At 36.5% G+C, this 22,237-nt stretch overlaps 1 protein-coding gene across 1 annotated transcript; it reads left to right on the forward strand.

Moving 5' to 3' along the window:
* Positions 1 to 5,252: 5,252 nt before the first annotated feature.
* IFT27 (intraflagellar transport 27) lies at positions 5,253 to 15,019 on the forward strand. Its single transcript, XM_026695717.2, has 7 exons — positions 5,253 to 5,638; positions 7,122 to 7,201; positions 7,764 to 7,823; positions 9,832 to 9,891; positions 11,889 to 12,006; positions 12,269 to 12,378; positions 12,521 to 15,019. The coding sequence occupies exons 1-7, from the start codon at positions 5,605 to 5,607 to the stop codon at positions 12,617 to 12,619; spliced, it is 561 nt and encodes a 186-aa protein (XP_026551502.1). The 5' UTR covers positions 5,253 to 5,604; the 3' UTR covers positions 12,620 to 15,019.
* The last annotated feature ends 7,218 nt before the right edge of the window (positions 15,020 to 22,237 follow it).

A 22,237-nucleotide genomic window follows, 5' to 3' on the forward strand; every position in this document is an offset into this window, starting at 1 on the left:
AATCCTGGTGGTTTCTACTCCCCTGCAGAAATCTCTCCTATTGTATTGTAAATTTCATATATCAGACAACAAATGAAGACACATTAGAGAAACACTGAATAGCATTACTTCATTTGGCTGCTAAGATATGTTTCAATGCATCTAACTCCTTGTACGTGTCTAAATCAAAGCTTGAATTACAAGTAAATGAAAATAAAGATTTTGTGCTATTGTCATCCAAGTATTTTGCTTTGCTGATACTTTTACATTTGGCTGCTTGTCTTAACATTTGTGATTTACTCCAGCTTCAATTCATACTAACTTTAGAATTCACATTGCATGGCTTTCTCATTAGAGAACATTCTGGGCAGAAATGTGATCAGAATTTACATAGGGTTTTTATTCTTTTGGCTCATGAAAATACTTCTCAAATTCTGGACATGTAGCAGTTTAGATGATACGTAGCATTTTTTTGCTGTATCAGAACTGTCCTTCTGCCCTTGCCCTTTAATCTTCAATGATAATCAAGAAAAGATTATTAGTAAACGCCATCCTCTTTATATTTTATTAAACAGCTCCCAAGCATTACAGTGTATTAACTCTTGCTTCCTCTACCAAGTGCTTCACACTATCAAAATATAATTCATAACTAAATTGATGATGATGATGATTTTCCTTCATCAGTCTACATATGCAAGTGCAGGGATAATATATTTGCAACCTGGTGCTCTTCAAAGAGCTTGAAGTAAAATTTCTATAAGCTCCAATATGGCCATTAGTAAGAGATTAAGGAGAGCAATGATTATCTATTCTTGCAAAAATGTTTATACCAATATTACTGCAGATATTACAAACTAGTACTGAGTAGATTGTTTAATTCAATATGCTTAAATTCCACTTAGTTGCTTAAATTCAGTCAAGACTATGTTTTCTGCAGTCCCAGCATATATTTTATTTATCACATTTAGAAACTGCCCATCTCCCTCACAGGGAGAAATAGACATTAGAGGTTGTGGATCATGATTATATATTTCAATTCAAGTTTTAAAATAGTACTAAGTTTCCTATCCTAAACTCTTGAAGAGCCCTCTTTCATTTCACCTTTCCCAGCATTATAAACTATCAAGAGATCTAGGTATCCAAAATATGATAATTTGAACCTGGCCATTTGGGTATCAAGTGAGAAGTTTAAAAGGATTTATTCTATGACTCATTAGTTTGCTTCCTTGGCTTCCATGGCATGCTGGGGAGTCTTCTTCAATACTAAAAGGTTCAATTCTCTTTTTATTCTGCTTATTTAGAGTCCAACTTTCTCTTCCGTAAAATAACAGAAAAACATTGCTTACATAATTTTGATCCTTGTGGGCAGGCGCATCACAGCATTTGAGTAACTTTTTCAAGACTTTGATTGCTACGCCATTGTGGGAAGAAATGTCCATCTGGGTTCAGTTCCAAGTGGGAAGAAAGACACTGGAAATATGGAGGCTATTTGGAAAGATAGTTTAATGGTAGACAGGACCACATGGTTTGAGGTCCTGGGCAATCAAGCACATGGGTGAGAGAGAGATTTATACTCTCTCTTGGGCTTTGAACTTGCTTTCTATTCCTATGAAAGAAATGTATTCTGATTGGTTGTCAGACTCCCACAAGGCTATGCAGGGGAAACTTTGTAGGTTGTCTTGAATCCCAGGGTTGGTTGAACCTTGCTGGGTGATGCAATCTTCCCAGGTGCCATATGGTGAGATGAGTAGAGGGTAATCCTATTATGTCCAGAGGGTGAAGGTCTTTTGTTTTGTAGATAAACTGGTCCAGCCTTTTGTCTTGTAGATAGGATGGCCCACTCTTTCTGGGGCTATTAACAAAGGTGGGGGCTACTTTCCAAGAGCAAGTTTCTCCTTTTCTCATCCAGGGAGGTATAATATTCTGCCTTTTTAATATTTCCTGAATAATTCATTCATCTAGGAGAAGTGTGGGTGCTAACTTTCTACACTACACCATCAAGTGCTAGTCTATGGTATATTCCTTGACTTTTTGTTCCTTTATTGTTAATCCTAAAGGTAAAGCTGTTCAACATAATTGTACTGTGAATTCCCAGACTTCTTTATACTTAATCTTAGATCCCTTTTCACTGTGCTCCTTGACTTTCATTATTAAGATTGGAAATAATTCATATTCTCAGCTATTAGAGTAGTATCATCAGTACAGCTTTGCTTATTGATGTTTCTTCCTCCAGTTTTAAAAATCGTGGTCATCTTTTTCCAATTCCTCAATATACATTCAACATATAAATTGAATAAATCAGAAGAAAATATAACTGTGATTTAACAAATCATAGATAAAACAAGCCTTGGCTTAGAGTGTAGTGTCTATTTAGTTTAAGTTGTTTTGACCCAGGCTTCGTCAAATATAATTAAACACAAACTTGTTTTAAAAGCAAAACCTATTTTATTGCAACACTGGGAATTCCTTGCATTCCCAGCCAGAACTAATCTTAAACAGTTCCCCAAAATAATCACATGCCTTTCAGTGCTGTGGAATGCTGCCAAAAACAGAAGTATCCAATTTAATTATAACAGAAACCAAGTACCAGAAGTACCAGAAAAAACCAACAGAGGTTCACAGAGGTTCAAGGAGGATTTGGAATCTATTGAACTACTTTGCTTACTGCAAAGGTTTCATCATTGAGGTCTGACTTTTATCCCTTAAGGGAGGGGCAATCACCTCCCAGCCTTACTCCTGAGTCGCCCCTTCTGTTTCAGCTGCTCCCGCCTTCTAGCAGCTCTGCGCATACACACACTGGGAACAAGCTCCCCTAGGTCCTCTGCTTCGCTGCTGCCAGGCTCCAAAGGTTTCAAAGGCAGCACCCCACTCCCAGGTGGTCCTGGCCCAATCCCTGCATTGGATGCAGGATCCTCGTCCAAGTCCTCTCCAGACTCCCTGCCTAGTCCCCTTTCTTCCTCACTGTCCGACTTCGTTGCCGTCTGCACTGGCTGCCGGCGAACCACAACATAAGTCTCTGCAGCTGCTTTATCTGCCTTTTCTTTTTGAATGTTCACAAACTGTTTATTTTTTATATGACAGCCTTTCAATTATTTGAAAACTGCTAAGCACATTTAATCTGAAGTATTATGAACCTTGAAAAATTGAAGGCAATAGAAAATAGAAAAATCAAGGCAAGAATACAACACAAGATGGCTTAGACTCTCCCAATATTATGACCATAAAATATGGTGTTCAGTTCAGGCTACAAAGAGATGGAGCAAATGAATTTCAAATATCAATACTATGGACATTATGTCATGTAAACCCCAAATCCAGAGCTGAATAGCTGAATAAAGTATGATTAAGTTACCCACAAGTATGCCTTTGTATTTTCTCTTGTATCATATTCAAATTCACAAGTTTGCATTTCATAAATGTATAATCCCTGCAAATAAAATTCTTAATATAAATGTCTTTGGTAATAACAAAAGTTCTAAACCTTGAGTAATGGTTTCATCATTAACAATTTTCATTTTTTGTTTGGCTATTGTCCTTCTTTTGGAATTTCTCATTTTTTTTCCCACTCATTTTTTAGCACTGATTGACTGCTTCTCAGGGTGCACTGACAGGTTTTTGAAGACACTGATTTTAGAACATACTCAGAGAATAAGTTATACTGGCACTGTAGTTATACTCTCTTTTTTGCTTGATTTATGTGTCACACTGCCTCACCATTTTATAAAATAAAAACAAAACTGTTAACTTCTTCAGAAAAGAAAATGAAGCATAGTGTGAACTGAATCTTAAGAAATGAGTACAAGAGGGAATTGAACTGTATCTTGGAGGTTCCAAGGGAATATCATAGGCAACTTTTCTGTTATGCCAAGCTTTTCCCAAACTTCCTTGAGAGCTGCTACCTTGACCCTGTCAGTCAGAGAATCAATGCATCTTAAAAGGTTTTGCTACTGCAGAACTGTTTCCAATTTGAAAAAAAAACATCAATCTGTGATGACAGAAAAAAAGAAGCATCCATTTTACAATCCAAGATGCATTTTCTTATTTCAGCTGTTCTGCTTATTAAATTTCACCATCCAAAATGCATTATGGCATTTGGTTTACATAAGAGATTCAGCATGCTGTTATGGTCTGAGATCAACCCTGGATTCAGACTTTGAGGCAGACTTAAATCATCTTCCATTTTGTCTGCCAAAAACGATATTGACAATAAGGGCAGCTTTACAGAAGCTGGAACAGGTAAGGAAGTTAGGAGAAAATATTCCTGCAAAGGGTATATGTTGGCCTTAGTGTGTTTTATGAGATCAAGATCAATTGTTCCATTTTGAACTCTTTCAAAGAAAAGGGAAAAATTCTGGTAAAATACTAATAATAATAATAATGATCTCGTTTCGGATTTTGCTTGAGAAACCATGAAGGGAGCCCTGTGTGGGTTGATAGCAGAGGCTATTCAGCAGATAAATCAACCAGAAGCCGTTTCTGCTCCTCACAGATTTGAGGGCAGGGGCTTGCACAAGCCTTAAATGCGGCTGTCAGTCCATCACAACGAAAGGGGGAAGGCAGGAGTGGTTGAGGCCAACGGTCGTTGGAGAAATGCCTCGAACGCGGATCAGCCTCAACCCCTCTCTGCCCTTTCCTAAAGCGGGATGGGGGGAAGGGAGCGGCTGCAGCAGAGTACGCAGGCGTCAAAAACTCAGTTAACCTTGCGTGGAGCGAGCCAAACACGAGAAAGTACATGAGAGCTAAAGAGCAATGTGAGAAAGTCCATTATGTAGAACGGCGGGGGGGCAGGGATGAAAGAGATGGTTCATTCTATTCTCCATAGCTTTGGGCCCACATGGAGACTTCTGTTAAAGCACAACTAAATATGCAAAGGATTCTCTGATCAAACTTTTCTTTGAAAATTGATAAGCAAACAAAACGACTCTTTTTATCCAAATGGTACAATCCATCTGCATTTTAACCAATCATAAAATACTCTCTTAGGGGTATCATAAATTACCGGGTAGAACTAAAACGCTAAGGCCAACGCACGCTAAAATTTGTAGCTTCGAATGACATCATCCTTCTCCTGAGAGTTGGAGGGGGCAGGACGGCGTCACGCCGATGGAGAAGAGATTGACCAGCGACCTTATCAATCACAAACTGGTTTACTTTTGAGCGGCACATGCTGAAAACCAATACACCGAGGCCATAGGCGTTGCCCTGGCCTAAAGGCGGGAAAACATGAAAGGGACAGCCAATGAAAATGGTCTGGTGAAGCGCTTTAGCCAATCGACTTTTCCTATTTGGAATCCTCCGATAGAGGCATCGGCGAATGAATGGGAAGGGTAGCGGGGTTCTTCATGTGCTGTTGCTAAGAGAGCTTCGGCTTGTGTTTCCCTGCGACTGAGAAGGCGGTTATTGTGTCCTCCACAGTGGAACTCATAGCCAGCCTTCTTTCTAGCAGGGTCTCCAGAGGGACTCTTTCTCTCTCTTTCCTACATCAACGCCCCCCCCCTCCGCTTCCATGAGTATGTGATGTCTCTAGGCTCCATTTAATTTTTAAAATCTCAGTCCTAATAAATGCACGTCTCTTCCTCCAGCTCCCCCGAAGGCCCATTTTTATGGTGAAGATCAGTACAGGCCATGGTGAAACTGGCTGCCAAATGCATCGTGGCGGGTGAGTCCCCAAATTGGCCACCACGGTTTTCAGTTGTATCTTTTTTTTTTTTTAATAGGGCCTGGATTATCCTAAATCAAGACTCGGGTCAGGAAACTCAGTTACTTCCCAGCGGTTCCTGATCTAAAATTGCACTTAAAATGAATTAGGTAATTTGGAAATAAGGTCATCTGCTTGACTCACAGTGGGCTGAGATTCCTCCTAACCTTAAATTGAGCAGCCAAGCTTATATAAGGTGGCTTCTTTGGTTTGGTGTCAGTGCTGGGTACTTAAACTCAGGGGAATTGTGAACCCCATTAGTTGCTAGCTGCTGCTTTGCAACAGTTCAGGCAGGAGGTTTTCCTGACTTAAACCTAAAGATGCCAGCCCCAATCTAAAGCATTTGAGATTTCCTTCATGCAAATCCTGTGTTCTACTGTTGTGCTAAAATTTTTAACCAGTGAGAATTACTTCCAAGACAGTTTGATGGAGCACACATAATTTCCTTGCCTTTATAGGACAGGGTCTTTCCGTACAAGCCTGTTAACTTGAGAGTCTTTTGATATCTCTAAATCCAGGGTTTTTCATACTTAAGGCTGCAGAACCTGTTAGCTGAAAAATAATTCCAAGTACCCCAATAAAAACTCCCCCCCACTTTCTAATAGCCTCTCTCAAAACCTATCAAAATATCTACATTGCCAAGATCTACACTGCATTGGCACAGGGTCTGCACTGCAGTGGGTGATGAGAATCAGGGTGGATTAGAACAGTAAATTAACACATGGGGTGTGTTAATAGTGGAGAAAGGTAGTAAGGACAGCTGGGTAAATGGCTGTAGTATGACAGATAATTGTATAAGAAATACCTGAACCCCAAATTATGAGCTGTATATCTTCTAAATAAGCTCTGTACCACATACAGGCCACCAGGTGGGCCATTGGCATTTAACAAAAATATTCATCACTAGAAAGAACTGCCACCCTAAAAAAAACACTGTGCTATAAGCACCTCTTTTTATTGTTTGTGCCTTTTTTTGCCCATTTTCAGCTTCATAGTATCGGTTCTGAGGTGTTTGTTGATTAGAACTACATATGAAATTTCTACTGCCAAGTCATCATAGATTAAAATAGTATACAAATGGGACCTTTATTGTTTAATTTTGTTTCTACTTATTCCAAGCATGGAATTTGTCTCACGTACTGATATTAAATAGGATGCTGGAAGTTGGTGCTTCATTCTGTAGCATTCCTGCTCGCTATTTAACTTCAAGCATTAAAAAAAATTAAATTAAATTCCAATCAGCCAGGAAACCTGGGGGATATTATATGCATACCCTTGACTCACCCTTGAATTTCTATGGGTTTAAGTTTTCCTTTTCTGTGTAAACCTAGTATAAATATAGGCTTGTTTAACATAGCCAATAATAATAAAATGGGAGAGAACTCATGATTTCTTAATTAGACATGGCTTAATCAAAGAGCTTTTTCATCCATTTGTGATACAGGTGATTCAACTGTGGGGAAGACTGCTTTGGTCCAGATGTTCTGCAATGATGGGGCTCATTTTCAGAAAAACTATACCCTGGTGAGCCTTATAATAGACTGAGAGATACTGAGGAATTGAGTATTAATTATGATCCTTAAGATCAATATTAGAACATTTTTTTAAAAAATGCTAGAGTCAGTTTATACTTTTATCCAACCAGTTATTTTCAAGTGGGAAAACTGTTCCATTTTCCACTACATACATATACACACAAAATGAATGGGCATCAGTGGCCTGTTTATATAGAAGCTCAGTTGGAACTGGCAAATATAATTCCAATCTGACCTGTATATGTGCATTTTCTATTTGACATGTATTTGTGTTACTTTAGATTGTTGGCTAAATATATGTATCACCCATCCTCAAGTAATATAGAATAAACTTTAAAGCCTTTTAGTAAAAAAATCATTTAAATTAAATGAATAAATCATTTTTCAACCTAATTTTGTTTTTTCAGCTCTTAAGAATTAAATTTGAGTTTCTCTGACTGAAAAATATCTAGCATTGGGTATTGTGAAGGGTCACTTGAGAGACCTAACAAGTTGTAAAATAAACTGATTTTATTATTATTTGATATATTTTTCCATGTTATGATTGATAGACAGTAGGAGTGGAACTATTGGTGAAGACAGTATCTATTCCAGGAACAAATGATAGCGTGGTAAGATTGGCTATGATTTAGATTTATATATTTTTAAAACTCATTGAACAGACAGTTTTCTCAGAAATATTATTTATGTTTTATTAAGTTTAGCTATTTCTGTTCAGCTGTATGGGGAACTTTAATATTGGCTGTGTTGAAATAGGGATGGCACTTTATTGTCTATGAATTTTTTTTATCTGAATTTCTCAGAGATTAAAAAAATAGAAATGGTCATAATTAGTTGCATTATTATTATTTAAATTTTATTATAGCCACCCACTCCCATGAACTCTGGTGACTTATAAATACCAAACAATAAAAGCAGTTAAAAATACATAGCACCATAGGGACCACAAACTAAGACAGTCACAACAATAACAAACCAAACCAAAACAGGCTCACAAACATCATCCCAAGCCTTAGACCAAAGCCAAGTTTTAAAGGTGTTTTATAACCCCAAGAGAGAGGGAGATGTCCATACCTTTGGAAAGATGCTGTCCAGAGAGTAGAGGCATAACAAAAAAAGGCATGCTTCTTAGTCCCATAAAAGGACAACATTTAATATTGATCTGGAGCACATCCATTCTGCCAGAACATATTGGTGGTCCGTAAAGATTGATGGTAGGCAGGCCCTAAGATATCCAGGCCCTAAGCTATAAAGGTAATAACCTTTATGGGGGGAAACCAGCATATTAAATTGCATTTGAAATCTATTGGCAACCAATGACCATAGCAGCAATGCTGGTGGGTATCCTGAGAGGCAGCCATTAATGCTTGCACTTCTGCATTTTGCACCAACTCTAGCTTCCACATGGTCTTCAGGGGCAATTCCTTGTACAACACAATACAATTATTACTTTGATTACAATAATCCAGTTGTGCAAATTACTGACTTCATTTTTGGTACTATACAGGTAGTCCTCGACTTACAACAGTTCATTTAGTGTTAGTTTAAAGTTACAATGGCACTGAAAAAAAGTGACTTATTACCATTTTTCACCCTTATGACCATTACAGCATCCCCACGGTCAAGTGAGTAATATAGGTATGCTTGGCAACTGACTCATATTTATGATGGTTGCGGTCATGGTGATCCCCTTTTGCAACCTTCTGACGAGCAAAGTCAATGGGGAAACCAGATTCACTTAACAAATGTGTTAATTTAACAACTGCAGTGATTCACTTCACAAAAGTGACAAGAAAAGCTGTAAAATGGGGTAAAACCCAAATTTGTAAAAAATTTCTCACTTAACATACATTTTGGGCTCAGTTGTGGCTATAAGTCAAGGACTACTTATATTTGCCTTATCCAGCCTTCTTTAAATACAAATTACATTTTGTAAGCTTAATAAATATTTTAACTATATTTACATAAAATATTCAACATAATATTTTCTTAGAAGTATTTTGGCTTTTGTAGATTTTTGTTTGAGCCAAATGTTTTGAAGGTGGTATTTGTGTCATTAGAAAACCCAGTAAGAGGAGAACGCATCAATATACTTGCATCACAACATGTATGAATTTATTTTACATATTTTGTGTCAAATTTATTTTAAGATCCCATAGTTATTGAAAGTCTTGTATTTTTGCATCAAAAATATGTAACTGTTAAATTGCTATTTTCATTACAGTATGCATTAAGTTAACTGGAAATAATAACTAGATCTATTGGTTTATGTAAAGAAAAATAGTTCAAGATCTATGGGCCATTCCTTGAACTCACTCCATTGCAGCTGTGTATTGTGGTGATTCAGCACCACAGGCTAGTTCTTGAGGGAAGAGGGGGCATGAGAGAATGGCATCTTTGCAACTTAGCTATGGCCTGGAGTTCTTCTGTCTATGGAATGTGAATTTATGATCTTAACTCAATAAATTACATTTATCTTTTTTATGCTGCAAGCTGATTAGCCACTTGCAGAAAGAGACGTTTCCCCCCAGCTATGTCTGAAAATTCTAAAATTCAAAAGCTGTTCTGAACTATGGAATGTTTTTTTTTAATTAAACAATATATTTGTTCTCTTTTCAGGAACTCTTCCTCTTTGATTCAGCAGGCAAAGAACTCTTTTCCGAAATACTAGATAAATTGGCAAGTGTAAAAATATTTTCTCCTGAAAGATTTGCTGTTTGTTTGGATGCTATGATTCTTATTTAAAATGTTTTTGTTTTATTTGTTTTATTTCAGTTATAGTATATGCCATCTAATTTTTAAGACTGCACAGTGTACAATATAGAAGATGTAGAACAAATTTTTTCACAAAAAAGAAAAATACCCAGAAAAAATAAGCACTATCTCCCAAATCAGACGATCTAGAAGAGGTGCACCGTGCATTCATTCTACCCCAAGGCCAAGGGAAAAAGCTAGATCTTAAGGGCTTGTCTAAACAAGGCTGGGGAAACAGACATAGGACTCTCTAGGGCAGTGGCTCCCAACCTTTTTCGAACCAGGGACTGGTTTCACGATTATTTATTCTTCCACGGACCGGTACCTGAGTAATGTGAGACTCCACCACCATCGGGACGGCTCTTCGTTCGAAGCCCCCCCCTTCGACGAAACTAAGGCGCGAGCACCCAAATGCCGCTTTCCAACTGAAAACCCAGAAGCAACTGAAAACCCGGAAGTGCTGTCGAAACAAGATGGTGGCGCCCAAGCTTTGCGGCCCGGTAAAAACTGATCCACGGACCGGTACCGGTCTGGGGACCCGTGGTTGGGGGCCCCTGCTCTAGGGGGAATGTCATTTCAGAGCACAGCCACTGTCACAAAGCGGCTCTATTTCCAGAGTTCCATTAGGTAGAACTGCTTAATAGACTCACAGTATGCCAGATCAACAAATAGTCCCTAAAGTATCTAGTCTGTATGCTGTGAAGGGCCTTATAGGTGATAACCAGCACCTTCAATTGTACCTGGAAGCCAGCTGGGAGCCATGAAGCATTGGTTTTACATGGCTATATTAAATATGTCCAGAACTGCCTTTGCTGCTGCATTCTAGACCAGCTACAGCTTCCAAAATGGTCTTTAAGAACAATCCCAGACAGAGCACACTTCAGTGGCTCAAATGCAAGATAACCAAAGCTCAAGTCCAAATTAATTAGATAAAACTGTAAGCAATTCTGACTCTCATTTTTTGTTTTCACCCAACAGGACTCCCACCTGGCCTATGAAACCAAGGCCATTCCCTCCCTGAAGTCCTCTTTCCCAATGGAAAGCATTACCAAATTCCTCATTATGGCAGTCCCAAGCCTTTGTTCATTGTTACCTTTCCCAGTATAAAAACGTCAAAAGAATGAAATGGGCTGTTTAGAACTGCCTTATTTGCTGAGTTTCTTAACTGAGTACATTTAACTTCTTGCCTGTGTCTACATAGAAAAAAAGTGTAGAGATGGATTGTTTTAAGAGGTGCAGCTTTGTAGAAGAAAACCATAACCCATCATTTAGGAGGTATCCCAGAGTGCAAATATGCCCCTTTAGAAAGAGAACACTCTACATGTCTTCATGCAATGGTAGCTGATCTGATACTTGTGCTAGAAAGTACAGTTGTGTTATTTTCTATACCTTAATTGTTTTAGAGATCTTGAATATGTATTCTCGTTTTGCAACTTTAAAACACAGAAGTAGCTGTAACTGTTTTAATTTGTTTTTTTAATTGACAATTCAAAGAATAAAGGTAGCCCACATTTACTTAAACTGTCTCTAATTTTTTTAAAAAAATACAAAGTTTAATTGTAATTAAAAGCATTATTTTCTCTTCCTCTAATTTATTTCTGTCTTGAATCAAATCACTTTGTTTCCTTGGACGTGACTGATATTCCAGACTTTAAATTAAATTCTAAATTCTTATCAAATGTTGTTGTGTTCATTCATACATTTTTGGATATTTAAAAATTAAAAAAACATGTTCCCTTTTATAAGTAAATAAAATTTCCAAATGGATGAATTCTGGATTTTTGAAAAAAAAATAGATTATTTTAAACTGGATTTTATTATTTTTTTCCAACAACATTTTGTCATTTTTCTTATAGAGGATGTAGGGTCATATGGGTGATTTATTTCAGCAAAATTTATATCGTTTTCCTTTTACTATATAGTGGGAACAGCCCAATGCCCTATGCATTGTGTACGATGTCACCAATGAGCAATCTTTCAATAACTCTGCTAAGTGGCTAGAAAGGCTGAGAATCCAAACATCAGGTATTCATATTCCAGGTAGGAAATTTTAAATATCTTTGCATATATATTTTTTTCCTACATCTCATACTCCTCAAATATGTTAGAAAACAGAACCTTGATTCCAAACAATTTCTTTCTTCAGTTTACATTTTCTTCATGTATTGAAGAATTGTAAAATTTATATTCTAACTTATTCCTTTGTGATCCTTTTCTCTTGATAAATGTCAGACAATTCTTTTTAACTTGTTAGCTTTGCTTATCTGTAACAATCCAATATTTTATTTTATTTTTCTTTTAGGTGTCCTGGTGGGCAATAAGATTGATTTAAGTGATAGGAGAGTTGTAGAGCGCAAACAAGCACAACAGTGGGCAGAAGCAAATGGCCTGGAATACTGTGAAATATCAGTAGTGAGTAGCTTTACTTTACTGGATATGCAATGTAAATGCATTTATTTTCATTCTGAGGAAAGGCTGGATTATTTTGGTTGATTTATGCGGTAGCTTGATGAAATAACTATCCATTTGTAATTGTTTCTTTTTGTCTTTACAGAAAGAGATGGAAAATTTTGAAGTTCCTTTTCACATTGTGGCAAATTCTTTCCACCGATTGTACAAAGAGAAAGTAGAAATTTTCCATTCATTGGCATGAGGTGTCCTTAAGTACAGTATGATGGATTAAAAAGAAAACACTCTAACAGGCAAAATCATATGAAAATGGAAAGTAGGTTTTTGTTGTATAGTCACTTGCTTTCCATCATAGAGAATTATAATTCTTCAACTATTATTTCAGATCTCATCTGCTTATTGTTTATCCTGTGATGGACTTTTTTTAGAAGAAACATTGTTAGCATTTTTGCATGAATTCAGAGTTTAAATACTGTGACATATTTGACAAATTTCATAAGGAGAAATCTATCAAAAATTTAAAACATGCCATTACTATGGACATTTCAATAATCCAAACAATCTGTTTCTTACAATTGAGTTATACCAAGTAATTGTTATTCAGAAATCAATATAAAAGATATATTTCAACTTTAATTTTCTAAAGGTAGAAATTCATAATCCTTAAGAATTTTCTGCAACATTTTTTCTGCCAACTCAAAATATCATTTGGTGGAGGGTTTTTTTGAACGTTGGTAACTAAACCATTGTTATAGGCCTTTTTCCGTTGCCTTTTCTAACTGCAGGGATACCAATTATTTTAATGGAGGAAAAATGTTCAGACACCACTTTGCACATATCATTCTTAATACTATGTTCTAAAAACATTGTAGGTTAGTAGATCAATTTGCCAGGGTTTTTTCATATCTTATTAATATTGTTATTAGTATTGTTCAAACAACTGGTGGACTTTTTAACATCTCCATAATGGTATTCAAAGAATCTGCTAGAAATAATAGAGTGTGTTTATTTTAAACTGAAAAATTATACTGGAAAGACTTGTCATAGTGAGCGGGGGGGGCGGCTCAGAGCAGGTCATAGCACATAGTTCCAAAATATCCTATTGTTTATTTTTACAAAAAAAGGGGGCTTTCAATAATGATTCTGCCAGCTAGAAATGGGACAGAAATCCACCCTAGATTTCAAACAAAAATGATAGAAATCCGCATACAAAATGAGTGAACCAAAAATGAAGCTGGTGCATTGCTTGGGTAAATTTGAATTGTATGAAAAGGGCAGGGTTTCAAACTGTCAGGCCTCCAGTGCTACCAGAGGAGAAAACATTTTATTCCTGTTGCAAGAAATGGATAATTCTTGCCTAAGTCTACTTGCTTCTAATTTATTTCAGTTTAGAGTTGCTTTCCAAAACTGTTGCTCTTCTTGAACTAGCTTTCTTTCTTTTTTTTCTTATGTGGCTGCTCAGTGCTCTTTGCAAAAGGTCATCTGGCTCATTAAGAAAGCAAAATCTGCAATTTAAAGACCATATCAAACGTTTTTCAACAAGTTTGAGTTGAATAGTTAGGTCACAAGCTACACTATTCTGAGTGTATCAATATTTAATTAAATGTATCTTTCAGATTTAAATCTGGTAACTGTACCCTAGGGCTGTGCACCTTTTCTGAACCTATATGTTTAGACACAAAACAATTTTAAATGACCCTTGAAATTGCTGCACACAACCTTAGAGAGATACAGCTTTCTTGACACTTGAGCAGTAGGTTTGATGGCACACTTTGGTTATTTCACAAAGTGCTTTTCACAGCCCAGCTGTACCCTGCTGTATCCCACATGCACACTTATTAATGTTGCTACATGTTGTTGGATATTTAGAAGAGATCAACAAGTAATAAGTACATTAATTATTTCAGTATATACAGTTAACTGTGTTTGGGTAATTCCAAGAACTACTACCATTGTTGACTTCCATTTTCTAAGTGTACTTTGTTAAGCTGAAATGATTGGTAGAGAAAATTGCAAATTGAAAATGTTGAGCAGTTTGGCAAATGCCATATTTCCAGTCCTGCATTGAAAGTTAGAATTGTCAAAGGTTTTCCATTCCTGGTTTTGTTATGATCCTGAAGGAAGATTTATATTTGGGATATCCAGATACGAAGTTCTCTTAATCTTTGTGAGCTACAGTCCTATTTCTACTTGTCAGATAGCAGCATAAATGAAAAAATGTGTGATTGTGTGTGAGGTTCATTTGAACGATACTGCTTCTCCAAGGAGTAAAGGAACAGAGGTCAAGTTCAGGTCATCAAGCAAGCAGGCAAACATGGAATTTTGGGTGGATTTGATGAATTTGTGCTTTTAAAAGTCTATACAAGTTTTTTAAAAAGTAGCAGATTATTTCTTAGAATTGATCTAGTATGCCCATTCATATAGTAAAATGTAAATGAATTGAATCCAAGCCATTGATAACCATTGATTGTGATTGCATAATGAGCTCGGAGGCCACATATGGTTGATTGCAGAAATAACACGATATGATTGACAGAGCAATCTACACCTGAAATGGCTTATTTCATAAATCATAATGGAAGTAGCCCAGTCCAACTTCATACTTGTTTCTGGATTAACATTAAGAAAAGCAAAATCCATAATCTAACATAGGAAAAACATAAACATTATTACTTGAAATATAATATTTATATGTAATCAAAGCTTTTTACCAAGATTCACATCAATAAGTGAACGTATTTTGTTTAGCCACCATTCTTTAAAACATAATTTTCTTTAAAATGTCTGTATTTTGTGGGGACAATTAATAAGTAAATGATGCAGCAATAATAGTCTTTACATTGATAATCTAAATTTCGTTTCTGGCTAATAACCCCCCCCCCTTTTGATTAATTTCTAGCATGCCTTGCCTCTTTTAAATTTTATATATTGATTTTAATATTTTATTGTACAAATTTCTTCTGAGAGAGAGATGCACAGCTCTTAAATACTGTATGAATAAATAAACAAATTTATGGTTGTGTCAAAGGGGCAGATTAAACTCTGCTTTAGGGGCAGAGCTGGATCTCTAAACAAAGCTGCTCCTATTCTCTATATTCTCACGGTTGGAGATCTAAGAACAGTTTTCTTAGTCAAGAATTGAACCACAGCAGCTTCTACTGCTGTTGATAGTGGATAGTTCTCGAATTCAGCCTAGTATTGAATTTGAGTACAGAGGTAAAAATGACGATTTTTAAGATTAAAATCGTAATCCCTAACCTTTCATTTTTAAGGGTATAATAAATGAATATTGCTCCCTCTTGCATCAAAGAGAATCAAATGAGATATCCTTGATTTATTTTTCACTCTCCTCCCTCCCCCCCTCTTTTCTCTTGTTGATGTTTATGTAATCATTCTTGCAATGCTCCTTTAATACTACACTACATGGTGTGGCTTTCATTCCTTATGGATAGGAAAAATGGCTAAACAGAAGTGACAGCTAGCAGAAGAGAAGGGATAGAGAGCACATAGATAAAGAAGACTTCATGGGAGCAGGCTACTTTCTATAAGCTTTGTTTTTCTTCACCCATCTGAAATTGTACTAATATCTTGGCTCTGGGTTTGTTACTTATGAATGTCATCAGTGTGGAAAATATTACAAATTTTAGCACTGGGCATGAGTCTTTACCCTGTTTGTAAAGCCCACCATCTCTCTCTCTCAATGTTATCCTGTTTTTAGCTGGCCAAGAATATTTTTATATAAAATCCTATTTAGAGTCTAGGATTTCCCCGGCCATTGGTATGTTCCAGTTGATATGACGCCAAAATTATTATTTACTTCACAGCATTAGGAAAGGATTGAAATGTGATAATCAGAGTATTAATATGAGTTAAAATATATTTGAATTAGGGTTATCCTAAACAGACATCCCCTTCATTCTCCTAACAAGACTGCTTTCATTTATTTTACCATCTGCTCCTCAGTGCTGGAGATGATGCTGGAGATATGTGACTTGGGGCACTCAGGCAGAAACTGGCCTGCACAAGGCCAGGCATGTGTTTGTCTCCTAGCAATGCAGCGGTCAGCAACAAAAAAATTTGCTGCCATATCAGAGAGCAAAGGCTTGGAAATATTTGAGATGCAACAAGATGGGCTGTAGGAAGGCAAGATTTGGGGAGGGTCAGAGGAGACAAGCAACTGCGGGATGAAGGCAGATTGATAGGCTGCATACAGATGTAATAAAATAGATTAAATAACCAGATCATTTAAAGATACTGAAATATTAGAAGACAGGGATATGCAGAGTTGGTAGTTGCTGACAAAATGACTTAGTTTGTCCCTCTAGCAGTGAGATAATAGGAACAGCATGAATCAAGACTGATGGTTGGAAATGCTACAAGAAAGCAAGAACAATTCTACCACATGTGGCAGTTATCTTAAAAACCTCAAAGGTACCATAAAGAAATAATCAACATATTCAAAAAAAATCCCAAACAATACATTTCAAACTGCAGCCATATATATGTTTATTAAGTATGATTCCAGAAACCAAAAAAAAAAAAAATCAGCTTGCTAAGATATTTGTTAACAATTGCAAAAGCAAACTTGTCACAACACTGGAAAAAAAATAAATCTTGATAATGTCAGATTGGGAGATTAAAATTGGAGCATAAACTGTAATGGCAAAATGGGCAGTATATCTGGGTCAACAACTACATGACCCAGAGAGCAGGGTGGGGTGTTGGTTTTTTTGGAATTTCTGTATTATGTGAGGATATTTTGTGCAAATGGTTCTTGTGGCTGTAATATCAGTATTGTAATATATCAATATTCTTCTGAAGTAAAGGTACCACCAGGAAAGCCTCCAGAGGTGTGGCCTTAATGCACAGATAAATAGGGAGTGGTTACCAGGCATTGGGTAGTATCAGCCCCTTTTGTTAACATCTTTTCACCATCATGTAGGAACCCCACAATCTGCCCAAGCAATTGGAACTTAAACAGGGAATGAGCGTGTTTGGATGGACTATATGGCTGATGAAATAAAAGCAGACCCAACAGTTAGGTTGATTGCTGACGGCTGACTTAACATTTAAAAAGATTCTTTGCTCCTTAGGAGCAGGATGAAATGGATGAGCTGCATAGATTTTCTAACACCATCTGCAGAGTGAGCCCAGAGAAGGTGTTAGAATTGGAATGGAGGCTTCACCACAAGTCCTCAAGCTGTTAATACATCATTTTAATGCATCTTTACTTCATCAGATGATATATATTGACATATCTGTTGGGACCTGTATACAGATGTCCTAACATTTCCATGGCTATATGGCATGAGGAACTGATAGCCAAAGGAACAGTGATTGCTTCTCATTAACCAAAGATGCTCTTTGAGGCTAGACTTTCAAGTCCATGGAAGAAAAGATGTCTTACATCCCAGTGGATGAACATCAGGGGCCAAATTATAATACTTAGACAAGTTCTAAAGAGCTAGATAGGCATCATAGCATGGGGAGAAAGGGGAATTGATTTTATTATACTCTAGGCGTTAAAGTAAAATCAGATTAGTTTCTCTCTCTTTAAAACGAGTGAGAAAAGCTTTCCCTGCCTAAACAAATGGGAGGGGAGGATGCCACAAATGCTTTATGAAAAGGAACCCTTATTTGTATCACTGCATACACATGCTTATACGCCATACCTCAAGACCATAACAAGGTGAGCTAATTCTTTTCTAAAGCTAGGCTTCCCTTCAAATATTTTTACAAATGTCCATCCATTCCAGTATGGATGATATACTTATTTCTGGACAAAGACCCAAATACTACATTCCTGCAACTCGTAGAACTATATTTAGTCTCATATGTTGAATGCAGCCTATGTGTTGGTTTATGGTCCAGTGTGTCTTATGAATCCAGAAAATTGGATTAATTGAATAAACCATGGTTTTGTAAATGATGAATAAACTTTGCTTAAACACAACCAAAAAGCTGTACTCAGTTTACATAACTCACTATAGGTAGTCCTCAAAACCATTTAGTACCATTCAAAGTTACAAAAGCACTGGAAAAAAGTGAGCTTATGACTATTTTTCACATGACTTGCAGCATCTCCCCCCCCCCATGATCACATGATCAAAATTTGGATGTTTGGCAGCTGGCATGTACTGATGATAGTTGCAGTGTCCAGGGGTCAGGAGATCACCTTTTGCAATCTTACAACAAGCAAAGTCAATTGGAAAGCCAGATTCTCTTAACAACCGTGTTATTAACAACTGCAGTGATTCGCTTAATGACTGGTAAGAAAGACTGTATAGTGGGACAAAACTCACTTAACTGTCTCGCTTAGCAAAGGAAATTTGAGGCTCAAGTGTGGTCATAAGTTGAGGACTACCTGTAATAGTGCTTTTTATCCCTCTGCAAATATGTAGAGAATGTACATAAAAGCATTTCTGTGATATATCTCATGTTTATATTAATTGTCCACAAAACCAGTAATTTCCTTTAAACATGGACACTTATGCATAATGTGATATTTTGCTTTTACTTAAAATTTAATTGTTAACCAGCTTTAGATCCCATGATACTTTTAATACCAATCAAACTATTAGGAACTAGCCTAAATATAAATGGTTTGTCTTTAAGGGCCTGCTGTCTTGTTGCTTATGAATAAATACTGATCTCTTTAACTAGTAGAGTTTGTTTTAGCTAATGTTGTTTGTAGTGAAATTTAGCTTTATAGTGCATTTCTTAGCAACTAATGTCTTAGAAACTGAAGTCTAGCTAGGATTATGTTTCATAAGCTCATTTATCTTTTCGATTATTTTCTTCTAAGATAGTGCATGTGTGTAGTGAGCTATTAAGTATTTTTTGACAAAGCAGTTCTGCTTGCTTTTGTAAATCCACATGATCCATCCTCGTTTACTCAAGTTTGCTTTTCATGCTTGTGTATCTTAATATGCCACTCAACTGTATAGAGGAGACACATTAACTCAGCTGTAGTTTAAAAGGGTAAAAGTAATTAAGGTTCCTCTTTTTAATTTTATAGATGTCATATCAGTTTGGTCATACAAATAATTGATGAGTAGTGGCAATTTCAGGGAGAAATATTTCCATCAAATCCATATTAGTTGGTCTGTATGCAAGTTACAGCAGTCAAAGAGACTGTGTGACAGAAATGTTAGCATTCTAAACAAATTAGAAAGCACTTCGTAATCGGTTATGATGTGTTGATATATGGTGTTATTCCTGTAGCCTGAATGCATTTTTTTCAAAGCTGACCCCCCAAAATTGCTATCCAAATTCCACATCTCCATCTCTCATTTTAATGTGTTGAAGTCAATCTCCACTATTTACACAACGATTCCTGTCTTCATCGATAATATGGAATTCCCTTTATCAGCTTTACAGAAACAGCTCCAACTTTGTTGTAAATGTGTTTTATTTCACTTTTTTTGTTAAAATTCATGACATGACAACCCAAGGTAGTTTACACAGAAAGTTTTATACTTTTATCTCAGAACAGCAACTTTAGGAGGTGATTGTGCTAAAAGTGACAGTCACAAAGCTACTGAAAGAACTCTGGAGTTAATTGGGACTTGATTTTGGTCTCTGGTTCCAGTCCAATGCTTCAATCACTCCATTGCACTGGCTTATGCATTGAATGAGCAATAAGAGCTGATATACTTATTGCCTGTGCATTTCAAACTGCAGTTCACATTAGTTACTTTTAAATATTTAATTCAGAGGAACATTGTGAAAATATATTCTTTTTTCTTTCTCTGTTAATTTATTAGTATTACCTTGTCATTCTACATGTCTTCTCCTCCTCTACTAATGCATGTCACTTTTTTTCTATTCCTTTATATAATTCTTCTCATATACAATATTACTCTCAGCTTTCTGTTTACCCCTTCTAGGTCCCTTTTGCCTCCTTTTAGTCCATCTCCTTTTGTTGCTATTGAAGTAAAGTGAGAATACTGTCAGCATCATAAGGGGACAAGCTGTAAAACTGCAAATCCCAGTGGGTTAAGTTGTGATCCATTTCATTTCTACTTTGTCCTTGAATGTGCAAAGGTGTTTGTTCAAGGGGGAGGGGCTGTCTTGTATTTGTGTCAAAAGAGAATACAGCCCAGAACAAATGGAGCTAAACGATGAATATAGGCCAATTATAGATAAGACTCTATGTAAAACTGGAGTATCTTGTGGCTTTGGGCAAGCTACCAAGAACATGGTATATAGCAGAAATCACACGGATAAAATATAGTGGATGCTTTATCCTTCAGTTGAAAATGTGTCACTTGCATGTGTGGCTGTTGTAAAAGGACAGCCTCTACTTTCTGCAAAAGGCAATCATAGCAATTCTTGGATTCATCGCATGTAAGATAAAGATTGTCTCAAGATTAGTTTGGCTTCTCACAAACACTTGGTTCACTCAGATCCATAATGTCTATGGATATCTTACATTCCCCTTTTCTAGTAAAAAGGTTAAAAAGGAAAAAAATAACACAGGATAACTTAAAAATTCAGTTAAAATCACAAAAGGTATTGCATCCAATCGATACTCAAAATAACAAAACATAATCCGTCCAAGGGGTACTTTTATCAGTCATTCCCAGGATCTGCTTAATCTGGTTTTAATGGCTTTCTTAAAAGTCAAAGATGAGAGCTAGCTGATCAATTCCAAAGGGAACTACAACTGAGAAACTTCAACTTCATGGCTCCGGAGATGATTGTTTTTAAGAAAACACCCAGAGGCAGCCTACTGTTTCCAGTCTTATGAAATGAACAATAAAGCATGCAGTACTGGAAAAGACGTCTGACGCATAATCAATGAGGGCAATTCTTTGTGTTTCACCACTGCCTGTATGGAGAAGCTCCATTGAAACCAATACATCTTGAACCACTGGAAGAAAGGTAGGTTATAAAATGTGAACAGAAAGGCTCCTGGAGACTATTTGATGTTATGGCTATCAACAGAACAGTTGGAATGACATGTGTTTTTTATTTTTTATCCCTTTCCATTATATTTAAGGCTGTGGCCCTGAAAACACTAGATAATCCTTTTGAATATCTTGAGGTTTACTGAGTTAAACACATGGAATTGTAACATAAATTGAGAGGGAAGAGTATAAAGAGTTTTATATATACAATATTACTGTACTGATTAACTTTTTGATTATTTTGTCATAACAGATAATGGTTAGTCACAGTCACCCAGATGTTTAGACTGCATTTGGCATTTTTATCCATCAGAGTCCTTCCCAAGGACCTGGGCCAGGCAGTTGTGGGTGTTTGATGGTGTTAAAAATATGATCACAAGTTCTAAATTGTTCCAAGTAAAGCTGCCTTTTGCAAATCACTGTGGTGATTTGTCAGTGTAGATGATGTTCAAATAATTCTCCAAGTATTTTGGGATTGCACACAAAGGGTCTATTATCTGTTGGTACTACTTTTGCTGTCTGGAGCACAGTTATTCTATTTGCAAGTTTGTGTATTTGTGATTTTTTTAAAATACAAAAAACTTGCAAATAGAAGTAGAACAACGTGGCAAAAGATATCGAAGATACTACCAATGGTAATGGGCCCTTTGCATGCAATCCCAAAACATCTGGAGCCTCATCTACATTTTCCTTCCATTCCGCTGTCTCCAGGCACTGCAACATCCATAATTCAGACTTTTTTCTTGTTGCTTCTCTGATTTCTGAAGTCCCAGAGGACTTCATTTTCTTCATTTTACTTTGTCTATTTTATGGTTCCACCAGTTTTTGCTTGAAGATAAATAGTATTCCTTGCAAATATTCCATTGCACCATTGTTGCTATTTTATCATCCATTGTTTGTAATCACTCTATAGCTGGCCATTGTTGTGTTGTGGAAAAATGTTACATATT

This window comes from Pseudonaja textilis, chromosome 5, assembly GCF_049901715.1.
Source record: "Pseudonaja textilis isolate UNSWEBS1 chromosome 5, rPseTex1.2, whole genome shotgun sequence".
NCBI lineage: Eukaryota > Metazoa > Chordata > Lepidosauria > Squamata > Elapidae > Pseudonaja > Pseudonaja textilis.